Source organism: Canis aureus, chromosome 13 (genome assembly GCF_053574225.1).
Source record: "Canis aureus isolate CA01 chromosome 13, VMU_Caureus_v.1.0, whole genome shotgun sequence".
In the NCBI taxonomy this organism is placed as follows: domain Eukaryota; kingdom Metazoa; phylum Chordata; class Mammalia; order Carnivora; family Canidae; genus Canis; species Canis aureus.
In genome coordinates, this window is record NC_135623.1 from 62,619,195 (window position 1) to 62,636,234 (window position 17,040).

At 41.8% G+C, this 17,040-nt stretch overlaps 2 protein-coding genes across 6 annotated transcripts in view; one reads left to right on the forward strand and one right to left on the reverse strand.

Moving 5' to 3' along the window:
* The window catches only part of FNIP2 (folliculin interacting protein 2), a 131,931-nt gene that overhangs the window by 99,093 nt on the left and 15,798 nt on the right, over nt 1-17,040 (forward strand). For all 5 annotated transcript variants that reach the window (XM_077846516.1, XM_077846518.1, XM_077846515.1 and 2 more), the window contains 4 exons: nt 410-556; nt 675-844; nt 7,134-8,487; nt 9,598-9,754. In XM_077846516.1, the coding sequence (XP_077702642.1) occupies nt 410-556; nt 675-844; nt 7,134-8,487; nt 9,598-9,754 (1,828 nt within the window). The remainder of the gene's footprint in view (nt 1-409; nt 557-674; nt 845-7,133; nt 8,488-9,597; nt 9,755-17,040) is intronic.
* SPMIP2 (sperm microtubule inner protein 2) overlaps nt 8,053-17,040 on the reverse strand; it is a 117,260-nt gene continuing 108,272 nt past the window's right edge. The window contains exons 6-7 of the transcript XR_013351124.1: nt 13,099-13,160; nt 8,053-10,102 (exon numbers count right to left, since the gene is read on the reverse strand). The gene's annotated coding sequence lies outside the window, so the exon portion shown is untranslated. The remainder of the gene's footprint in view (nt 10,103-13,098; nt 13,161-17,040) is intronic.

Consider the following 17,040-nt stretch of genomic DNA (forward strand, 5'->3'; position numbering starts at 1 on the left):
CTTTTTTTTTTTCTTCATTTCTTTATTATCAGAACAGCCATAAATTTTGAAACTAGGCATTGTGAAATAAATTGCTTTAAAAATGAATATTTTATATGGGGGTTAGTGTACCTTTTCTATAAGGGGCCTCTGTCACAGCTACTCAGCTTTGCCATCATGCAAAAGCAGCAACAGATAATATGTAAACAAATGAGCATGACAGCATTCCAGTAAAGTGTCATTTGCAAAAACGATGGTGGTCAGATTTGGCTTGTGGACCATAGTTTGCCTATCCCTGATTTATATTACTGCTTGAATCTCTTAAGGGCTACATAGATTCAGATTATTGTTTTCTTCTTTATTCCTTTAGATAGAGATTATCCAAGATGATACTTGTGACAATTTTGTGTATCTCTTCCCTTTTCTATAGAGGAACGATCTGGAATTTATATTCTGTTCCAAGGATCGCTGAACCTGTGTGGCTTACCATGATGTCCAGCACTTTGGAAAAAACCCAGCTCTGCCAGCGCTTTCTCAAGGAGTTTACGCTTCTGATAGAACAGATCAATAAAAACCAGTAAGCTTCAAATCTCTGGAGCCTTGTATGCAACTTTCATGGCCAGTGTATGTGCTGCATGTGACATGCCTCTTCCTGCATTGACTCATCTGGTTGTATTTTCTTCCATTTCTCCAAGGTTTTTTGCTGCCTTACTGACTGCAGTGTTAACCTACCACCTGGCCTGGGTCCCGACTGTCATGCCTGTTGATCACCCTCCCATTAAAGCCTTCTCAGAGAAACGCACCTCTCAGTCAGTGAACACGCTGGCCAAAACACATCCATATAATCCTCTCTGGGCACAGCTGGGTTAGTACCTAATTTGACTATTCAGAGACTCTGTGGGATGGAATGGAGAAAATGCTCAAATTTTTTGTTGAAATTGGCCCTCCATCCCGGCGATTTCCGGAGTTGTCATTGGGCAGACAGACAATAGGAGATTGGCCCACAGATTCTAGTCGTAAGTCTATACCTTTATCTCCTTCCTGCTGCTGGCAGCTTTGTTCTGCTCTTCTAAAGCAATATGAGTAAACTGTTGTCCCATACCACAGTGGCAGTTCACCCTAGAGCAAGGTTTCTTAAGCTTGGCATTATTGATGTTTGGACCAAATAATTCTTTGTAGGGCCGAGGATCGTGGTGGTGGTGGTGATTGGGGGACTGTCTTGTGCATTGTAGGATGGTTAGCAACATCACTAGCTAGTTTACTAACCACCAGTGAAAAACCCACTCCAGAGTTGTGACAGTCAAAAATGTCTCCAGACATTGTTCTTGGGCAGCAAGACACTCCCTGGCTGAGAACCACTATTCTCAAGGATGGACTCAATAGGAAAAAAAATAGGGAAAAAAGAAAGTAATGCACTATAATTTTACTGCCTTTATAATTTTCACTTAAGTTAGGAACCTTGTCTTTATACTGCTTCCTTGCAGTGAGTTGGTGGCATCTGCTTCCTCACAGCTTCATACTTAAGCATCGCCTAGGAATCTAAAGCTTTGACATAGTTGGTTATAGAATTGGGGACTTGTGACATCAAAGTGGCATATTTGTGTTCATGTGCAGAGAGGTCTAATCTGGGACCTCTCACTCATCAAACATATAGAGTGACAGTTAGGTTTGCTGCTTACTCTGATCCAGATCCTATGCCAGATGCCAGGGATATGGAGTTAACATTACACAGCTGAGCTCCAGGAAGCTAGCTGCCTAACGGAGGTGACAGATTTGTATTCAGACAATCTCAAAACATCCTTTGGAGAAATCCTTTGGAGAAATCAGGAGCATGTAGAAGGATGTAAATAAGAGACAGTATAGTGTGAAGTTTAAGAGAATGGGAACCAGAGCCAGATTGCATAGATCAAATCCAGTCTCCATGGGCAAGTGACTTAACCTCTCTGTGCCTCAGTTTCTTCATCTATAAAATGGAATGATATTCCCACGTGGTTGCTGTGGGAATTAGTTCTACATAGAGCACTTTCCTTATTTTATGCTGCTGGTGAAAATACTAACATTAGAGAGGTACCAGGAGACAGAGTGAGGGGATGCATACTTGAAGGAAATGTGCAAGGAAAGCATACTTGAGGAAATGTTAAAATGACGTTTTAGGGAGGCACACTCTAATCTTAGAAAACAGCATGTTATAATAACAGTAATGAAAGCTGACACTGTGAACCAGGCATTGTTTTTAGTACTTTTTACATTTATTACTTAATTAGATTCTCATCTCAAACCTATCACTATTGTCCTCACATTATAGATAATAAAGAAGTCTTGCCCTTGTGCCCTGAATGTAAGAAAGGGAATACATGTTTCACAGATAGGGGGATAATAGGTACATGTTAAATGAATTAAAGAATTTATGGATATTAAAAATGGATTTAATCCAACCAGTCAGTACTGAGTTCAGAAAAGAATTCAGAGGGTGCCCCACTCTAGGTTATACAGTTTTGAGGAGGATGGAGCATTGTTGTTCTTGTTATGGAACAATAGTCTTGAAAAAATGTATCATTAAGTGACAAAGGGAAGGGGGCTTGATATAAAGGAAACATGGTCTTTCATACTGCCTGGTCATCCATTTAAAAACAATGCTAATTAAGCAGTTTGCATTTAATTAGATAAATATATTTATAATTAGACATGCTTCTCATTTGAAATTTAACTACTTGAGAGCCATTAATTCCTTGTGTTCAGCATAACAAGGAAAAGTCCCTTCCTGTGGGCTCATAGTCATGTAGTAGATCATGTATTATTTTTTTTAAGATTTTCATTTATTTAAAAAGAGAGAGTCCTTGTGTGTGCTTGTGAGTGGTGGAGGGGAGCGGTGGACTGAAGGAGAGGGAGAGAGAGAATCTCAAGCTGACTCTTGGCTGAGCTCCAAGCCCGACAATGGGACCCAGTCTCAGGACCCTGAGATCATGACCTGAGCTGATGTCAGGAGTTGGAGGCTTAACTGACTGAGTCACCCAGATGCCCCAGGATCATTAAGGTCTCTGATTCTCCCCTCCCCAAGACAATCCAGCTGAGGTCTGGCTGTTGACAGAGCAATGTGAGAGGGGCTGAGACCCTAGCATAGGGTCATATGATAGGTACGTAAAGCCAAATGTAAATGATGGTTGAGTTTCCATTATTACTGAAAATCAAACTGCTTCAGTAATTTGACAGGGGAGCCACTTCCAGTTATTATTATTTTCATTAAATATTTATTAGGTCTCAGTAAACAGGAAAATATAAACTTCCTGGAATATACAATGATGTGATGTAATTTTAATCCAGGCTCCTAAGGACTTTATCTTGAATTATTTCAAAGGCTTATCCAAGCACTTGCCAAGATGGGTACCACTGCTGTGCCCACTTCTGCATGGCTCCCTGGCATTCCCTGGGAGGGGAGGAGAGAAGCTGGAAGCAACTAGCACTTAACCCCTTTCACACCCTCACTGGCTTATTCTCTGGGAGCTCAGCCATCCTCCCCTCTGCCTAACATGAGCACTGTACACAAGGGCTTTCCAAACGGGTCTCCAGCTTTGGGTGGGTTGTGGAAGCAGTTTATTGGGTCAAAAAAAGCATTTAAAAGGGCCAGTATAATAGAAAATATCAGAGGGACACATATACAGTGTTATGTAAAATGTTTATTTCAGAGGGTGAGTGAGGCTGCAGTATAAATGCATTTGTCTCTTGGAGTGGGTATGCGTAGTTTGAAAGCCACTTTCTTTCACCACTGGTTGGAGTTCCATATGGGTCTCTTTTTTGACTCTAATGACCTCAAGAATTTGTGGAAATGAAAAGCTGCTTTTCTCCTCAGAAAAACATTTGGGATCATTAGTTTAATATAAGTAAAAATGTCTGAAATTTCTTCATTTTCTTTTCTCCTGAAGTTAAATTGTATTTTTCAGAATGCAGTGAAATTAGGCTACAAATCAGTAAAATTAAAAAAAAAATGATAGGGAGAAAATTCCCATCTGTTCAGAAATTAAACAACCCATTTAAATAACCCAAAAGTCAAAGAAGATCTCACAAGAGAAATTAGAAGACACTTTGAACTAAATAATAATAAAGATACAATAAATTCCCATGTGTGGGATTGGGGGGGAACACCATGTAGAGGGAACTTCATAGCAGAGACACATGTATTAGAATGTCATCTGGGAGTAGGTGACCCTTTAAAATTTTTGTCTCATTTTCTCCCACTGTCTGTTTCTGTCTCCATAGTCCTCACCTCTCCCATCCTCTCTCTGCTTACCATCTTGTCTTTACAGTGCTCCTAAATTCTCAGCTTCTCAGCTTTCTAGTTTCTATCTCCAAGAGGAGACTTTTTTTTCTCTCTCTCTGTCCCCTCTGTAGGCATCACACTCACCGCTCTGCTTACCTCTTCCACATCTTTCTGCTTCTCTCAGATTCTCTGCTGTTTGTACATCTCTGCTGCCCACCTCCTCTCTTTCTCCTTCTAACCCTTGTCTCTGTCCTCCCCTCCTTCTGGACTCCTCTCTCTGTTCTCTGAGCCCGCTGGGTCTCTGCTTCCTCCTGCTTCCTTCGCTCCTTCTCGCTCCTTCCCACTCCCTCCTGCTCTTTCCCTCCTGCCTGCTGGTGCCTTTTCCTCTCCCTGCACCCAGCACCCTTCCAGCTTCTGTGCACTCTCTACCTTTGGCCACTCTTTTTCACCTGCAGATACTCTTTTTACCCCTTTTATCCCCTTTGTTTTCCTCTCATTTTTTCTTTTTTGAAAGTTAAATTTATATTTTAAATTGTAATTTTTAACAAAAGCCCAGCCCGTTTACCATCTTAACCATTTCTAAGTTCAGTAGCGTTGTCCGTTTGCACTGTTGTGAAACGTCTTCATTTTGTAAAATTATACCCATTGAAACAAAGGAATCTGCTCTAAAATTAGTAGCTTTTTCAGTCCATTACTTAAAAAATTGTCTTCCAGTTCAGGATCCAGTTAATTTTAATAATATAGGTCTGTTATTTTAATGATGCATTATTTTATGAAGTTGGACCCTAGAATAAAGGCACAGTTTCCATACACACATTGCTGTCGTTACATTATGTTGTTTAAATGATTATAAACTATTTTCAGTAGTTTTCCTTTTTTTCACTTATTATTAAAATGTACAATACTCGTTACATTATGTTGTTTAAATGATTATAAACTATTTTCAGTAGTTTTCCTTTTTTTCACTTATTATTAAAATGTACAATACTGAGTGTTAAATGCATTGCTGAAAAATAATATTGTCATTCTGAGTGGCCTTCCTTTCCTCTGTGGTTTTTTGGTACCAAATATCAGATATGTAATGGTTATCTTCCTTTTTAAAAAATATTTGGGGATCCCTGGGTGGCTTAGCGGTTTGGCGCCTGCCTTCGGCCCAGCGTGTGATCCTGGAGTCCGGATCGAGTCCCCACATCGGGCTCCCTACAGGGAGCCTGTGTCTCTGCCTCTCTCTCTGTGTCTCTCATGACACAGGCAGAGGGAGAAGCAGGCTCCCTGAGGGGAGCCTGATGCAGGACTCCATCCCAGGACCCTGGGATCATGACTTGAGCTACCCAGGTGCCCTGGTTACTGTCTTTATTAGCATTGAGACTGATGACAAACATGCCCCGTGGATTCCCGAGATGACTGTGACACAGGTGCAGCAATGAGCAGTCAAGAAGTAGTTGTTCTAGCATTTCTTTAGAGTTTTTGATTTGTCAGTTGCAAAAGCCTCGCAGATAAAGCTCTATTAGCCTGTAGTTTTTTTTGTTGTTGTTGTTTTGTTTTGTTTTTTTTTACAGAGAGGATCCTTTAAAGTCATTTGTGTCTTGCCCTTTGCGTGTTGTTAGGACCAGTAGCCCTTACACTAGGGAATGCTCTCCAGAGGAGTTACTTCCTGACAGTTCCCAGAGGAAAGTACTTCCTAATGGTTCCCATAACTTTCTCTTGTCTCAATCTATTGATTTAATTAGTTTTATATAGTATATGCCCTTATAAAAATGCATTCCCCCCTCTCTAGATGCATTCCTAAGATGAGTTCTGACTTCCTGAGTTCTTATTTATAACTGTACCCATGTACCTCCTTTCCTTTATTTAGTATCTTTTTTAAGTTTTGATTTATTTCAACCTTCTGATAATTTCCATAACAGTTTCTAACTCAGGGTTGGTTATACAGAGATACAAATAAGATAAATCCAAGTGAAACACTTATCACTGTGCCTACACAGTCAGTAAATTTTTTTTTGTTATAATTGTCAGTATTCTTATTATCAAGGCATCAAATGTATAACTTATCAAATGTAATAAGCAGATTATCAAATGCAATAATTTTAATAGGCACTTAAATACTTTTCAGTGAAAAGCCTAGATTGCTGGGCTCATTGACATATTTGCCCTTATTTGACCTTTTTCCACCCTTAAGTTAAATTTTTGTAGTTCATTAGGTAGTTTTTAATCAGCTTGTCAGGATATAACTTATGGGACATATTTTCTTCCAGTAAAATTTTCATGTGAAATAATAGAAAATATTCAGATTCATTATTCATGACTAAGTAATTTCTTCGTGTTGATCAGATGGATTCTACTTGGGGTGTGTGTGTGTGTGTGCGCGCGCGCGGGCATGCACATGTGCACCTTGAAGGAATTCTCAAGCCACTTTATTAAGTATTTTGAATTGGTTCACTGAACTTCTGTTCAGAGATCCCTGAATTTGGATTTTATGCCAAGGCCTATTGTCCTGGGATTCTTCTGGGAAAAAAACTTTCATCATTCTACTTTCTAACATAAAGTATTTGATTTGGTCACATATTGGGACTCCTGGCTTTAGTGGGAGCCAGCCAGCCCTGTGAGCTGCATGGGAAGACCTAACAATAACAAGCACAGAGAGGGACTATGTACACTAGCACTGTACCCATGTACCGAGAGGGATAGGCCTCAGCCTTTCCAGGCACACTTTCCGTTAACAGAGGCAAAACTAAGACCTGCTCATTACTAGGAATTACCTTTTTGCCTCAGTTAGGGGTGTGAAGAAGCAACTCTAATTTGGGAGTGTAAATCATTTGTTCTTCTCTAATAAAGGCTGCCATATCCATGCCATGCTTGCCCCAGACGACTTCATCTTTGTGTCTGTTTTGCTCTCTAGGTGATCTTTATGGAGCCATTGGCTCTCCAGTGAGGCTGACTCGCACCGTAGTGGTGGGGAAGCAGAAGGATTTGGTTCAACGTATACTCTATGTCTTGACCTACTTTCTCCGTTGCTCTGAGCTGCAAGAGAACCAGCTGACCTGGAACGGGAGTCACGGTGAAGGTGACCAGGTGTTAAATGGGAGCAACATCACCACAGCCTTGGAGAGGGGAGAGGTAGAGGAGTCTGAGTATGTGGTCGTGACGGTGAGAAGTGAGCCCGCTCTCCTTCCTCCTATCCTGCCACCTACTATGGCAGAGGGAAGGAGCCCCAGGCCCGAGGGGCTAAGTGTGTCTCCAGAGGGCACTGACATCAGAGACCTGTGTACCAAACCTGACAAAGAAGGAAACACCAGGCCAGAGCAGAGTTCTCAAGCCTGCAGCATGGAATTCCAAGAGCCAGCATTGGACAGCTCTTGGAAACCTCAGGGCACATTTTGTGGGGAGGAAGAAAGTGAGAGAGGGGCACCACAAGATGGTTCTTCAAGATTCTCTAGCTGTGAAGGGCTGGGGGCAGGAGGGAAGCTCAGCCAGCAGGCTGTCAGTGAGGAGTTGAAAGGGGAGATGCCTAAGAAACTCACAGACCGGTCAGCAGCCTGGCCTTGTCCTGACAGACATCCCTGGGAGAAACCTCCCTTAGAGAAGGTCACTTTCCAGATTGGAAGCTCCGTATCCCCGGAGTCCGACTTTGAAAGCCGCACACAAAAAATGGAGAAGCGGCTAACGGCCTGTAGACAATACCCAGAGTTAGCTTGCCATCCACTGGCTAAGTCCGGGATGGCCGCTGACATGCCTCAGGACCAGCAGCTTTCTAGGTGCTTCTTCACACCTGGCTTCCAAAAGAATGGCCACTGTCCTCAGAGTCAATCTTATGAGAGGGACGAAGGTGAATTTGAGAGGGATTTTGCCGAGGACAGAGGCATCAAAACCAAGGTGGTAGCAGCTGCTACTGGGCAGCCCGACCAGTCTGCTGACTCGCTGGCACCTAATGGCAGTGCGGCAGGAACTGGAGCGAGGATGCTGGAGAAAACAAGACATTTGTATTTGAAGGATGCAGAAGGACCTTTGATGCCGCCTGTTCCAAGCAGGTGTGCACAGCAGGACTCCGGCTTCTCGGGCACTGCAGATGTCCCCTGTGGGGATGCCGACAGGAAGGCCAACTTCAGGATGGAAGGAGACATTCCCAGAAATGAAAGCTCAGATAGCGCTCTTGGAGACAGTGACGAGGAAGCGTGTGCTTCAGCCTCGCTGAATCTAGAACACAGCAATGACCCGACCGAAGGGTCCTTGGAAGTGGAGCTGCCTCTGCCAAGGTAATGCTGGCAGGTTGGGGAGAAGGGGAACTGGATTCACATACTGTTTTCCTGACTTAGCACTCAGGAGCATGTTAGGTACTGCCGGCTGTTTTGCACATAATGGTTTTTTTCTCAAGAGTATGTGTGAGCAATGTTACCAGCCTGATGCACACAGCTTCAAGCCTGCCCTTTCTCCAAAGATGATCAGTGGCCTCATGCCTCTGAGCTCTCTGAGTGAGGAGGCAAGTTGTGTGCCTTTGCAACTCTTGTGACATTTGGAGAAGCTAAAGGATACGGTGGAGGTGGTGGTGTGGAGCAGGGATTTTAATTTTCTGTCATCTGCGTGGAAGTTACATGGCTGGCAGCAGATGCCTTGCCTCGGAGGTGGTGGATTATCCTCACCGTGTGGCTTCTTTCCTGCAGGTCAGAGCAGCATGAAGTGGTTGGGAAACAACACCTCTTCCTTAACACTCCATCAGGTTGATTATTCGGTCTGTGATGACTGAAAGCAATAATTAGAGATTTCTTCTGTTCTTCTGCATTGTCATGGGCATCACCCCATGCAGATGTGTCGAGGTCCTAAAGCCAGGTTTTTGGCAAGCTTTCTTTCTTCACTCTCTTCTTTTTTTTTTTTTTTTAAGATTTTATTTATTTATTTATTCATGAGAGACACAAAAAGAGAGAGGCAGAGACCTAGGCTGAGGGAGAAGCAGGCTCCATGCAGGGAGCCCGATGTGGGACTCCATCCCAGATCCTGGGATCACACCCTGAGCCAAAGGCAGACACTCAACTGTTGAGCTATCCAGGCGTCCCTCTTTCTTCACTCTTGACACAGACTGCCTGGTAGATGTTTGATATGAGGTTCAAGAACAAAGTCATAACCAGCCATCAAAATACTGTTTTTTTTCTGCCCTTCCATCCAAAACCGAAACAAAACAAAACAAATTTCTCTTTCTCTTCCAAACCCCTTTTTTCCCATGTCAGTGGTCCACTCCCTGGAGAATTGGTGAAACGGACCACCCTGAACCTCTTTTTCTTACCTCTGTTACTGGGGTTTTTGTTCCAAGTGCAATGCAAGAAGGAAGTACATTTTTAATTGTGTATTCTAATGGACCACTATTGTTTTAGGTCTCAGAGCATCAGCAACCCAAATGTAAGAAACTTTGGCCGCTCACTTCTGGCAGGTTATTGCCCCACATACATGCCTGATCTGGTGCTTCACGGGACCAGCAGCGATGAGAAACTGAAGCAGTGTCTGGTGGCTGATCTGGTCCACACAGTCCATGTAAGTGATCCCAGCTTGGAGCCTCTGGCTGCTGACAATATGTCAGCCGGGGTCTTGGCCAGCAACAGGTGTGTAGACTGAGGCATGTATAATTATGGCATTGTTTATAGGGATGCAGGCAAAGGTTGGTGAGGCACCCAGGGATTAGCAACAGCTGGAAGCTCTGAGCACACCTGGGCCTGAAGGATAAGTAGGGGCCAGTGACACCGGAGCCATGGAGAGCTGGAACTAGAAGAGGGGCCAGGCCGCCCAGGGACACCAGCGCTGAGGAGGGAGGGAGGATACCTCCCTGACAGCTCTTCCCTTCAGCCTCTGAGCTCTTCTGTACTTCCCATCGGCTGAGCGCAGCTGGAAGGCAGAGAGCAAGGTCAAAATTGATGCCAATACGGTCCCGAGGTCCACAGAGGTCAGCCTCCTGGGGCCAGCACAGGACAGAGAAGGGCAAAGAGTGGATCTGGAGGGCACATAGGCTGAGCAAAATAGAATTCACAGCACAGATGGTGACAATTATATGCCGTCACGGAGAGGACCAAGAAGATGTCACATATGGTTTGCTTTTTATCCGATCCTTACAAGTTCGTAAGAGTAATTTATTTTAACTGATTTGTCATTAAGTTCACTTTGATGGCTGCGCAAGGATGACTGTATAAAGATTAACAAGTCTTACTGGAAAATTGCCTTGTGGCTGCTGTTAAGTGCTTTTCTGCTATCTGCAGCGTGACAGGAACTGAGCAGTTAAGGAAACTGTCAATCTGATGGGACTGTTTTTAATTGAGCTGCTATTGGGCAGATGTGCAAAAATAGATGTTTTGCATTGGAAACATATTGTGTCTTGTGCAATAGGGAAAGTCCTCACTGCATTAAGAAAACTGGAATTTGGCTTGTTCCCTACTCCTTGCCCAACAAGTATTTTTTTGAGAGGTGGAGCAGAAGGCACTGTATGTTATCTTTGGCCTTGAGCATCTCCTCTGTGAAGACTAAACATACATCAGACACAGGCTAAACAGGCTGACGGTATTTGTGTGAAATGGGAAGAAAAGCTCAGTAGTGAAGCAGATGTCCTCATAACCCCCCTGAATGGGAAGGGAGAAGAGATGAAGAGGAAGTGATTGGAAGCTGGGAAGGCCAGTCCAGTGTATACATTTAACCAAACATTCCTAACCCCACCCTGCTTTGTGGTCCATCACCACCCCTCACCAGGATTTTCAGGAATAAAGCTATGAGGTTGCTTTTGTCTCTTGTAAAAAATGTCATAACATTTTATTTTTATAGTTATAATGAATACTGTATACTTGTTTATCATTTCAGAGGTCCTTAGACCAGTGACATTAGAAGAACAATGTCTTCATTGTGTGATACTGTGTGATTGTCTTAAATCATGGAAACCTCAGTGATTTTAGAGACGTGTACATTTTGGAACCATTGGTAGCATTAAGGCAGGGAAGTAGAGGCTTTCCTTTCCTTTTATGTCAGCTATTTATGTATTTATTTAAAGAAAAAGAACATTGATGTTCTTGCTTTGTTGAACCCTTCTTCTATGAAGCCCTCCGTTCTGCTTCTGACAGAGGTGCAAGGAGATGGAGTGTGGGCTAGAGTGGGTGGTCTTCACTGCCATTGGTCTTACCTACTGGGCAGTACTGCCCAGATGCCCTGGACTTACTCACTTACCACTATGGAAATATTAATTGATTGATAACCCTCCTTGAACTTAATTGTAAAACCATTCATGACTTTTTTTCCCCCATGGGCTGACAAGTTCCAGTTTTTTGTATATTAGGTTTTAATGATGACCATTGAGCTCTATAATTCTTATATTTGAAAAAAAAAAAAAAAGTCCATGTTTCCTCTATTAGTACTCTTAAAGATTTTTCATATATCATTTTCCCTCCCTTTCAGAAGTAGTATTTTCACACTGTAGGCTTTTCTCATTTCTTTAGACTTTGCAATCATCCTGAGAGATCGAAAGTTATTAAGCGTAATAACCTATATTGTGTCAAATTGTGGGTACATCCAAAGTGCAGCCATGCATGAGTGTTAATAGGAAATTGCAAAGGGCTCATAAAAATATCTTTGGAAATTTAATACATTCGGAATGTATCCAATTAGCATTAGTAGATTTCTAATTTCACTTGGCACATTTATCATAATGAATTTTGCTTTTTGAAGTAGTGTTCCATTTAAACTGCCTCTCAGATAGGGACTCCGGTCTATGATGGCGTTTAAATAAAAATAACCTTACTTTTAACCATCATTTACAAATATTTGTTGGAAAATAGGGTGTTTTTTTTTTTTTAATATTCTATTGAATTTACTCTGTAAAGTCTAGTAATTATTTAAATTCTTGAGTATGTTGCCAGAGAAACTAGCAAAGATCCAAGAACAAATATACATGACCACAGTTAGAACTGAAGTAATAACTTGTTGAGGAAGAAAAGATTGTGATAAATTGCTTTACTTGTTTCAAAAACCTATTTTTTGGACGTTAATAATTTTTAGTGTTCATCAAGACTTCGTTGGGCTTTGATATTCGTAATTGTTTTTAGCAAAGGATTTTTATTAACTATTTAAAAGCAATTGATTTAAGTTATTGATCTATTTTCTAGGCCTATGCATGAGTGGATTGTAAAATGTAAATGTGCACATTTATAACCATGATGGACTAGTTCATGGAATTTCTTCTTTCATTGAGGGATTGCATTCTAGAGCTCCCAATACTAAGAATTTCTTTTTATGCATTTCCTCATCCCGATCTTATAAAATATATATTAACTTTATTTCCATTTTTATTTTTGGCTTTTCCATATCGAGATTGTGATGATCTTAAATATTTAAACACGTGTTCTTGTTTAATCCATATACTACCTTTTTTCTGTCATTTGAACTGTTTCTCTGTCTCCTAGCATGTAGATTATACAGCTGCCTTAAATTAAAGTAATATTTAGTTTCATTTTTTCCCCCTGCCATATCTGAATGTGCATTCTTTCTCTATTTTCCTTTTGACTCTTAAGTGTTAAAGTGGGAGAGACAGCTTCTTGTTGTATCTATGACCCTCAAGTAGCTTTTTCTCTCTTCTTTTTTCCTCCTGTGTGCTTGTCTGCCTGTGAATATTGCTGCCGTGTTAGGGGTATTAAATTATGGGGTAGTGAGGGAGGACCACTGCTTAGCATTGATGGTTGGGGTTCAAGTCTTAGTGTTACCATTCATCTGCTGATAGCCCAGTAAACCAATTGGTATCACTAAGCCTCAAAAAAAAAAAATGTATTTAGAGAAAGCAGTTGAAATATCCACTGGTTAAGAGTTTGGCTTCTAAAGACAGACAAACCTGATTTTGAATCACAGCTCACCCCTTAATGGCTTTGTGGCCTCAGGCAAGTTTCTTTACTCTTCTAAGCATCAGTTTCAGCTTCTGTAAAATGAACAGTACTTACAGCTCTGGTTTGAAGACTCAGAGATAATGCATATCAAGTGTTTAGCACAGTGCCTGGCACATTACTAATGCCCAATAAATATTAGCTAATAATATATGTGAAAGTGCTTTGCAAATGAGTTTACCAGAAAACTCCTATTGGAGATAGTGGAACAGAACCCACATACACTTCATTCTTTGCTAAAAGCATACATTTCTCTTTGCCTTTGAAATCACAAGGAGCAGGACAATGGCTAACGACAGGGTAGGTTATCATGACCAAAACAACATCACATTGTAATGCATTGTAAAAAACTGTGTTCCAAGGCTTCAGGCATTTTACAGAATAAGGTATAAAACAAAGTTAACAGTTGGGTATTGAGCTTCTTTCATTTAATTTTAAGAGTAGCAACAGATTGACTCCAGAAATACCATGCAGAAATCAGTAGCACAATAAGGAGCTTTGCTAAAAGCTTGGCTATGATATATGCATATGAATACCTAATTATGCCATGCAGTGTAATCAACCAGGGAGACTACAAAAGAACAGTAAGTCGCATCAAACTGTAAATCATTGCTTAAGTCATACAGACAGCATTAAGGTGCCTCAAGTCAACAACAACCTTAGAATCAGTAGTGTTGCAAAGGAAACATGCATGTGGGACAAATCTGCTGAGAACACCTCTTACCGCTTTCCTGTGCTGGATGATGATAATGACAGTGCCTTGGGCCTACAGCACTGTCTACTGTTTCATAAAATCTGTATGTATGTGTGTGCGCATGTGCACGCACACATGTGTTTATGGGCACATGCGTTCACACATGTATAAGAATATACATGGAGTTACGATGTTAAGATGTATTTCCTATTGTGGATTGTGATTTTTTTTTAAGTATTTGAAAAGAAACACTGATCTCTGGGCATTGCCAACTCCAATCTGAAATCTTATTGATTCTATCTCCTTCTCACAGTGACTGCAATTTAGTCTTCTTTAAGTTCCCCTTAGCCTTCCCAGCTAGAATTCTTGTGTGCAGTTTTACCCCCTTCTAGCCATCTCGTACAGTGCCACAAAGGGCTCTTGCTAACCCCTGAGTATGGTCATTTATTCTTTTTCTCTAATAGATTCCCATTCTTTGAAGAGAGTAAAATATAAACTGCTTGGCTGGAGTTGCCCCCAGGTGGAACTTTACATCTACGGGCTCCTTAGCACGTTGCACCATACCTTTGTTCAGTTTTGGATTTTTTTTTACCACCTGGGCTCCAGGCCCATGGAGCAGAGAAGGGAGACTCGATTTCTTCTGTATTCCAGCACGTCAGCCTGTGCCCCTAGAAAGGGCTCGGTGATGTTAGCTTGACTGTTCCCTGCAGAACTGGATTTAGAAGCGTACATTTACGGCTAAAACTATAATGATTGGTTTGTCTGTTTCTTCTAAAGAAAAGAGAAATGACAGTCTTTTAAAACTAAAAGGGAAGAGTAATGTGTTTAGACATGATGCCTTTAAAGGCTCTGTGTTCATTTTCTTTACCTAAAGGAGAATAAAAAGCTTATTATAAGTCTCTTTGGCTTCAGTTTGCTTGCATTTAGTTAATATTAGACACATGGCTACTTTTGATGTTTTCTTAAATTTGTTCACTATGAACAAAATATCTGGACATCTATGCCATTCTTTGTTAAAAAAGAAAAAAAAAGCTATCAACCTTCCTGCATTTTATTTTGGAGTCCTGTACATCATCACATGATTTTAATTTGATGATTCTTCTTGACCTTGAGCTCCTTTCCTGGACTTCAAATTGTTTCTTTCCTCAGCAAGTGACAGGCCTGATAGTTAAGCTGTGCCCAAGGTTGTGTACTATATCCACAAGGCTGAACTTGGGTGTCAGCCTAGTGAGCCTGGTGATCACAGCCACAGGCACAGACCCACAGAAGGACAGAGGTTTCCTTTGTAGCCCCTCCCACACCACCACCCCATTGGATCCTCCCCTCCTTCCCTAGCTCCCTATGTCTTCGGGATGTCTTTGGGCTTCTCAGAGCCCCCATGTTGGTATATCTACCAGGATTCCTCAGCAGTGTCCATGGTCCATACTGATTGATTACAACTCATAAGTCTTTAGTGACTGCCAATGAACCTGTTTCCACGAGAAAAAATTCTGATAAAGAAATGCTCACAGGGTTATGATGAGATCATATAATTACCTCTTCCAGTATTTTCATATGTTAACAGTCTGCTTGACATAAACTAGAAATCTCTGATGGTGGCATATCAGGTAGTCATTATTTGGCCAAAAATGAGGCAAGGAGCCTGGACATGGCTTCTGGGGAGGAGAAGGAGAGTCATGATTTGGAGATTTACCTCCTATCAGAAAATATGTACTGAGTACCTTTTATGTGCTAGGTGCTGTGTTTACAGCCATGGTCAAAGTGTGAAGTGGGAGGATTCCAACGCCATGTTGTGCTACTGCAAACGGTGTGCCTCCCTGCTAAAACTATAGAAATGATGGGTAATATAATACGATCCCCACCCAGCCCTATTGTTATAATACCTGTGCATTAAATAAAGTGGAAATCGTTTTGTGCCAGAAGCAAATCCTTTTGTGCCAGAATAGTAAGCTTGGGCTGATACAACCATGGCCTTCTGGGATTTCAGTCTGAATTTAGGACATAGAAATTGGGTCCTGAGTTTCTAAGATCTACTCCAGTGAACGATGGGGTCTCATATGCACCTAAGGGTTGGGACCTGGAACTAAGCTAAGCCCCTTAGATAAAGCCTGGAGCCTCAAAGATATCCTTCCACGAAAGGGGGACTAGAAAACCCCAGCCATAAACAGTGAGACAGCAAAGGAACAAGTTGGAAGCTTGGGTGGGAGAAAATAAAGTCACCTGTGAGAAATGAGAAATCAAAGCCCCAGGCCCATTGTGTGAGTGGGTTGGAGGTCCAGATTTATTCCACCCAAGTGACTTGGGAATCCCTGTCCAAGAGATAAATATAAATCCAGAAACCTTGAACCTCTAGGACTCTGGTAGAAGGAAGCACATCGCACAGTTTCCTAACCACCAGCTTAGGAGACACCTGTAGCTGCTTTCCCTCTTCTCCACTCTATTTCAACTCATAAACCTTTAGTGACTGCCATTGAACCTGTTTCCAAGACACACAGCACATAAAACAGTCCCAACAAGACAGGCTCATGTTCTGACATTACGAACCATGTATGAGGAAATGATGAGGGAGAGTAAGCAAATACAGGCTGGACTAATTGCACTCCCAGAACAATCTGAAATAACTATTAAGTCACTGTGTTTAAAATGGTTATGGTCATAAAAAAGAAGGAATTGGAACTTTAATAAAAGATGGGATGTTGTGATAAGCGGTTATTTAGATTTGTAAAAGGACTTAAAAAAAACTTCTAAAAGCGACAAATATGGCCATTATAATGGAATCCCAAGGGCTAGGTTAAAGAGAAGAGTAGATTAAATACTGCTGGAGAGAATTAGAATTTGTGACATGGGGCAGCCCGGGTGGCTCAGCAGTTTAGCGCCTGCCTTTGGCCCAGGGCATGGTCCTGGAGACCTGGGATTGAGTCCTACATCAGGCTCCCTGCATGGAGCCTGCTTCTCCCTCTGCCTGTGTCTCTGCCCCCCCCCCCCCCGTGTGTGTGTCTATGAATAAATAAATGAAATATTAAAAAAAGAATTTGTGACATGGAGGCTAGAATGAGAAAAAGTTTTTTTAAACATTTTCTTTATTTGAGAGAAAGAGCACAGAGGGAGAGGGAGAAGCAGACTGCTGAACAGAGAGCCCAATGCAGGATTCGATCCCAGGATCCTGAGATCATGACCTGAACCACAAGCAGACGCTTAACTCAGTGAGCCACCCACGTGCC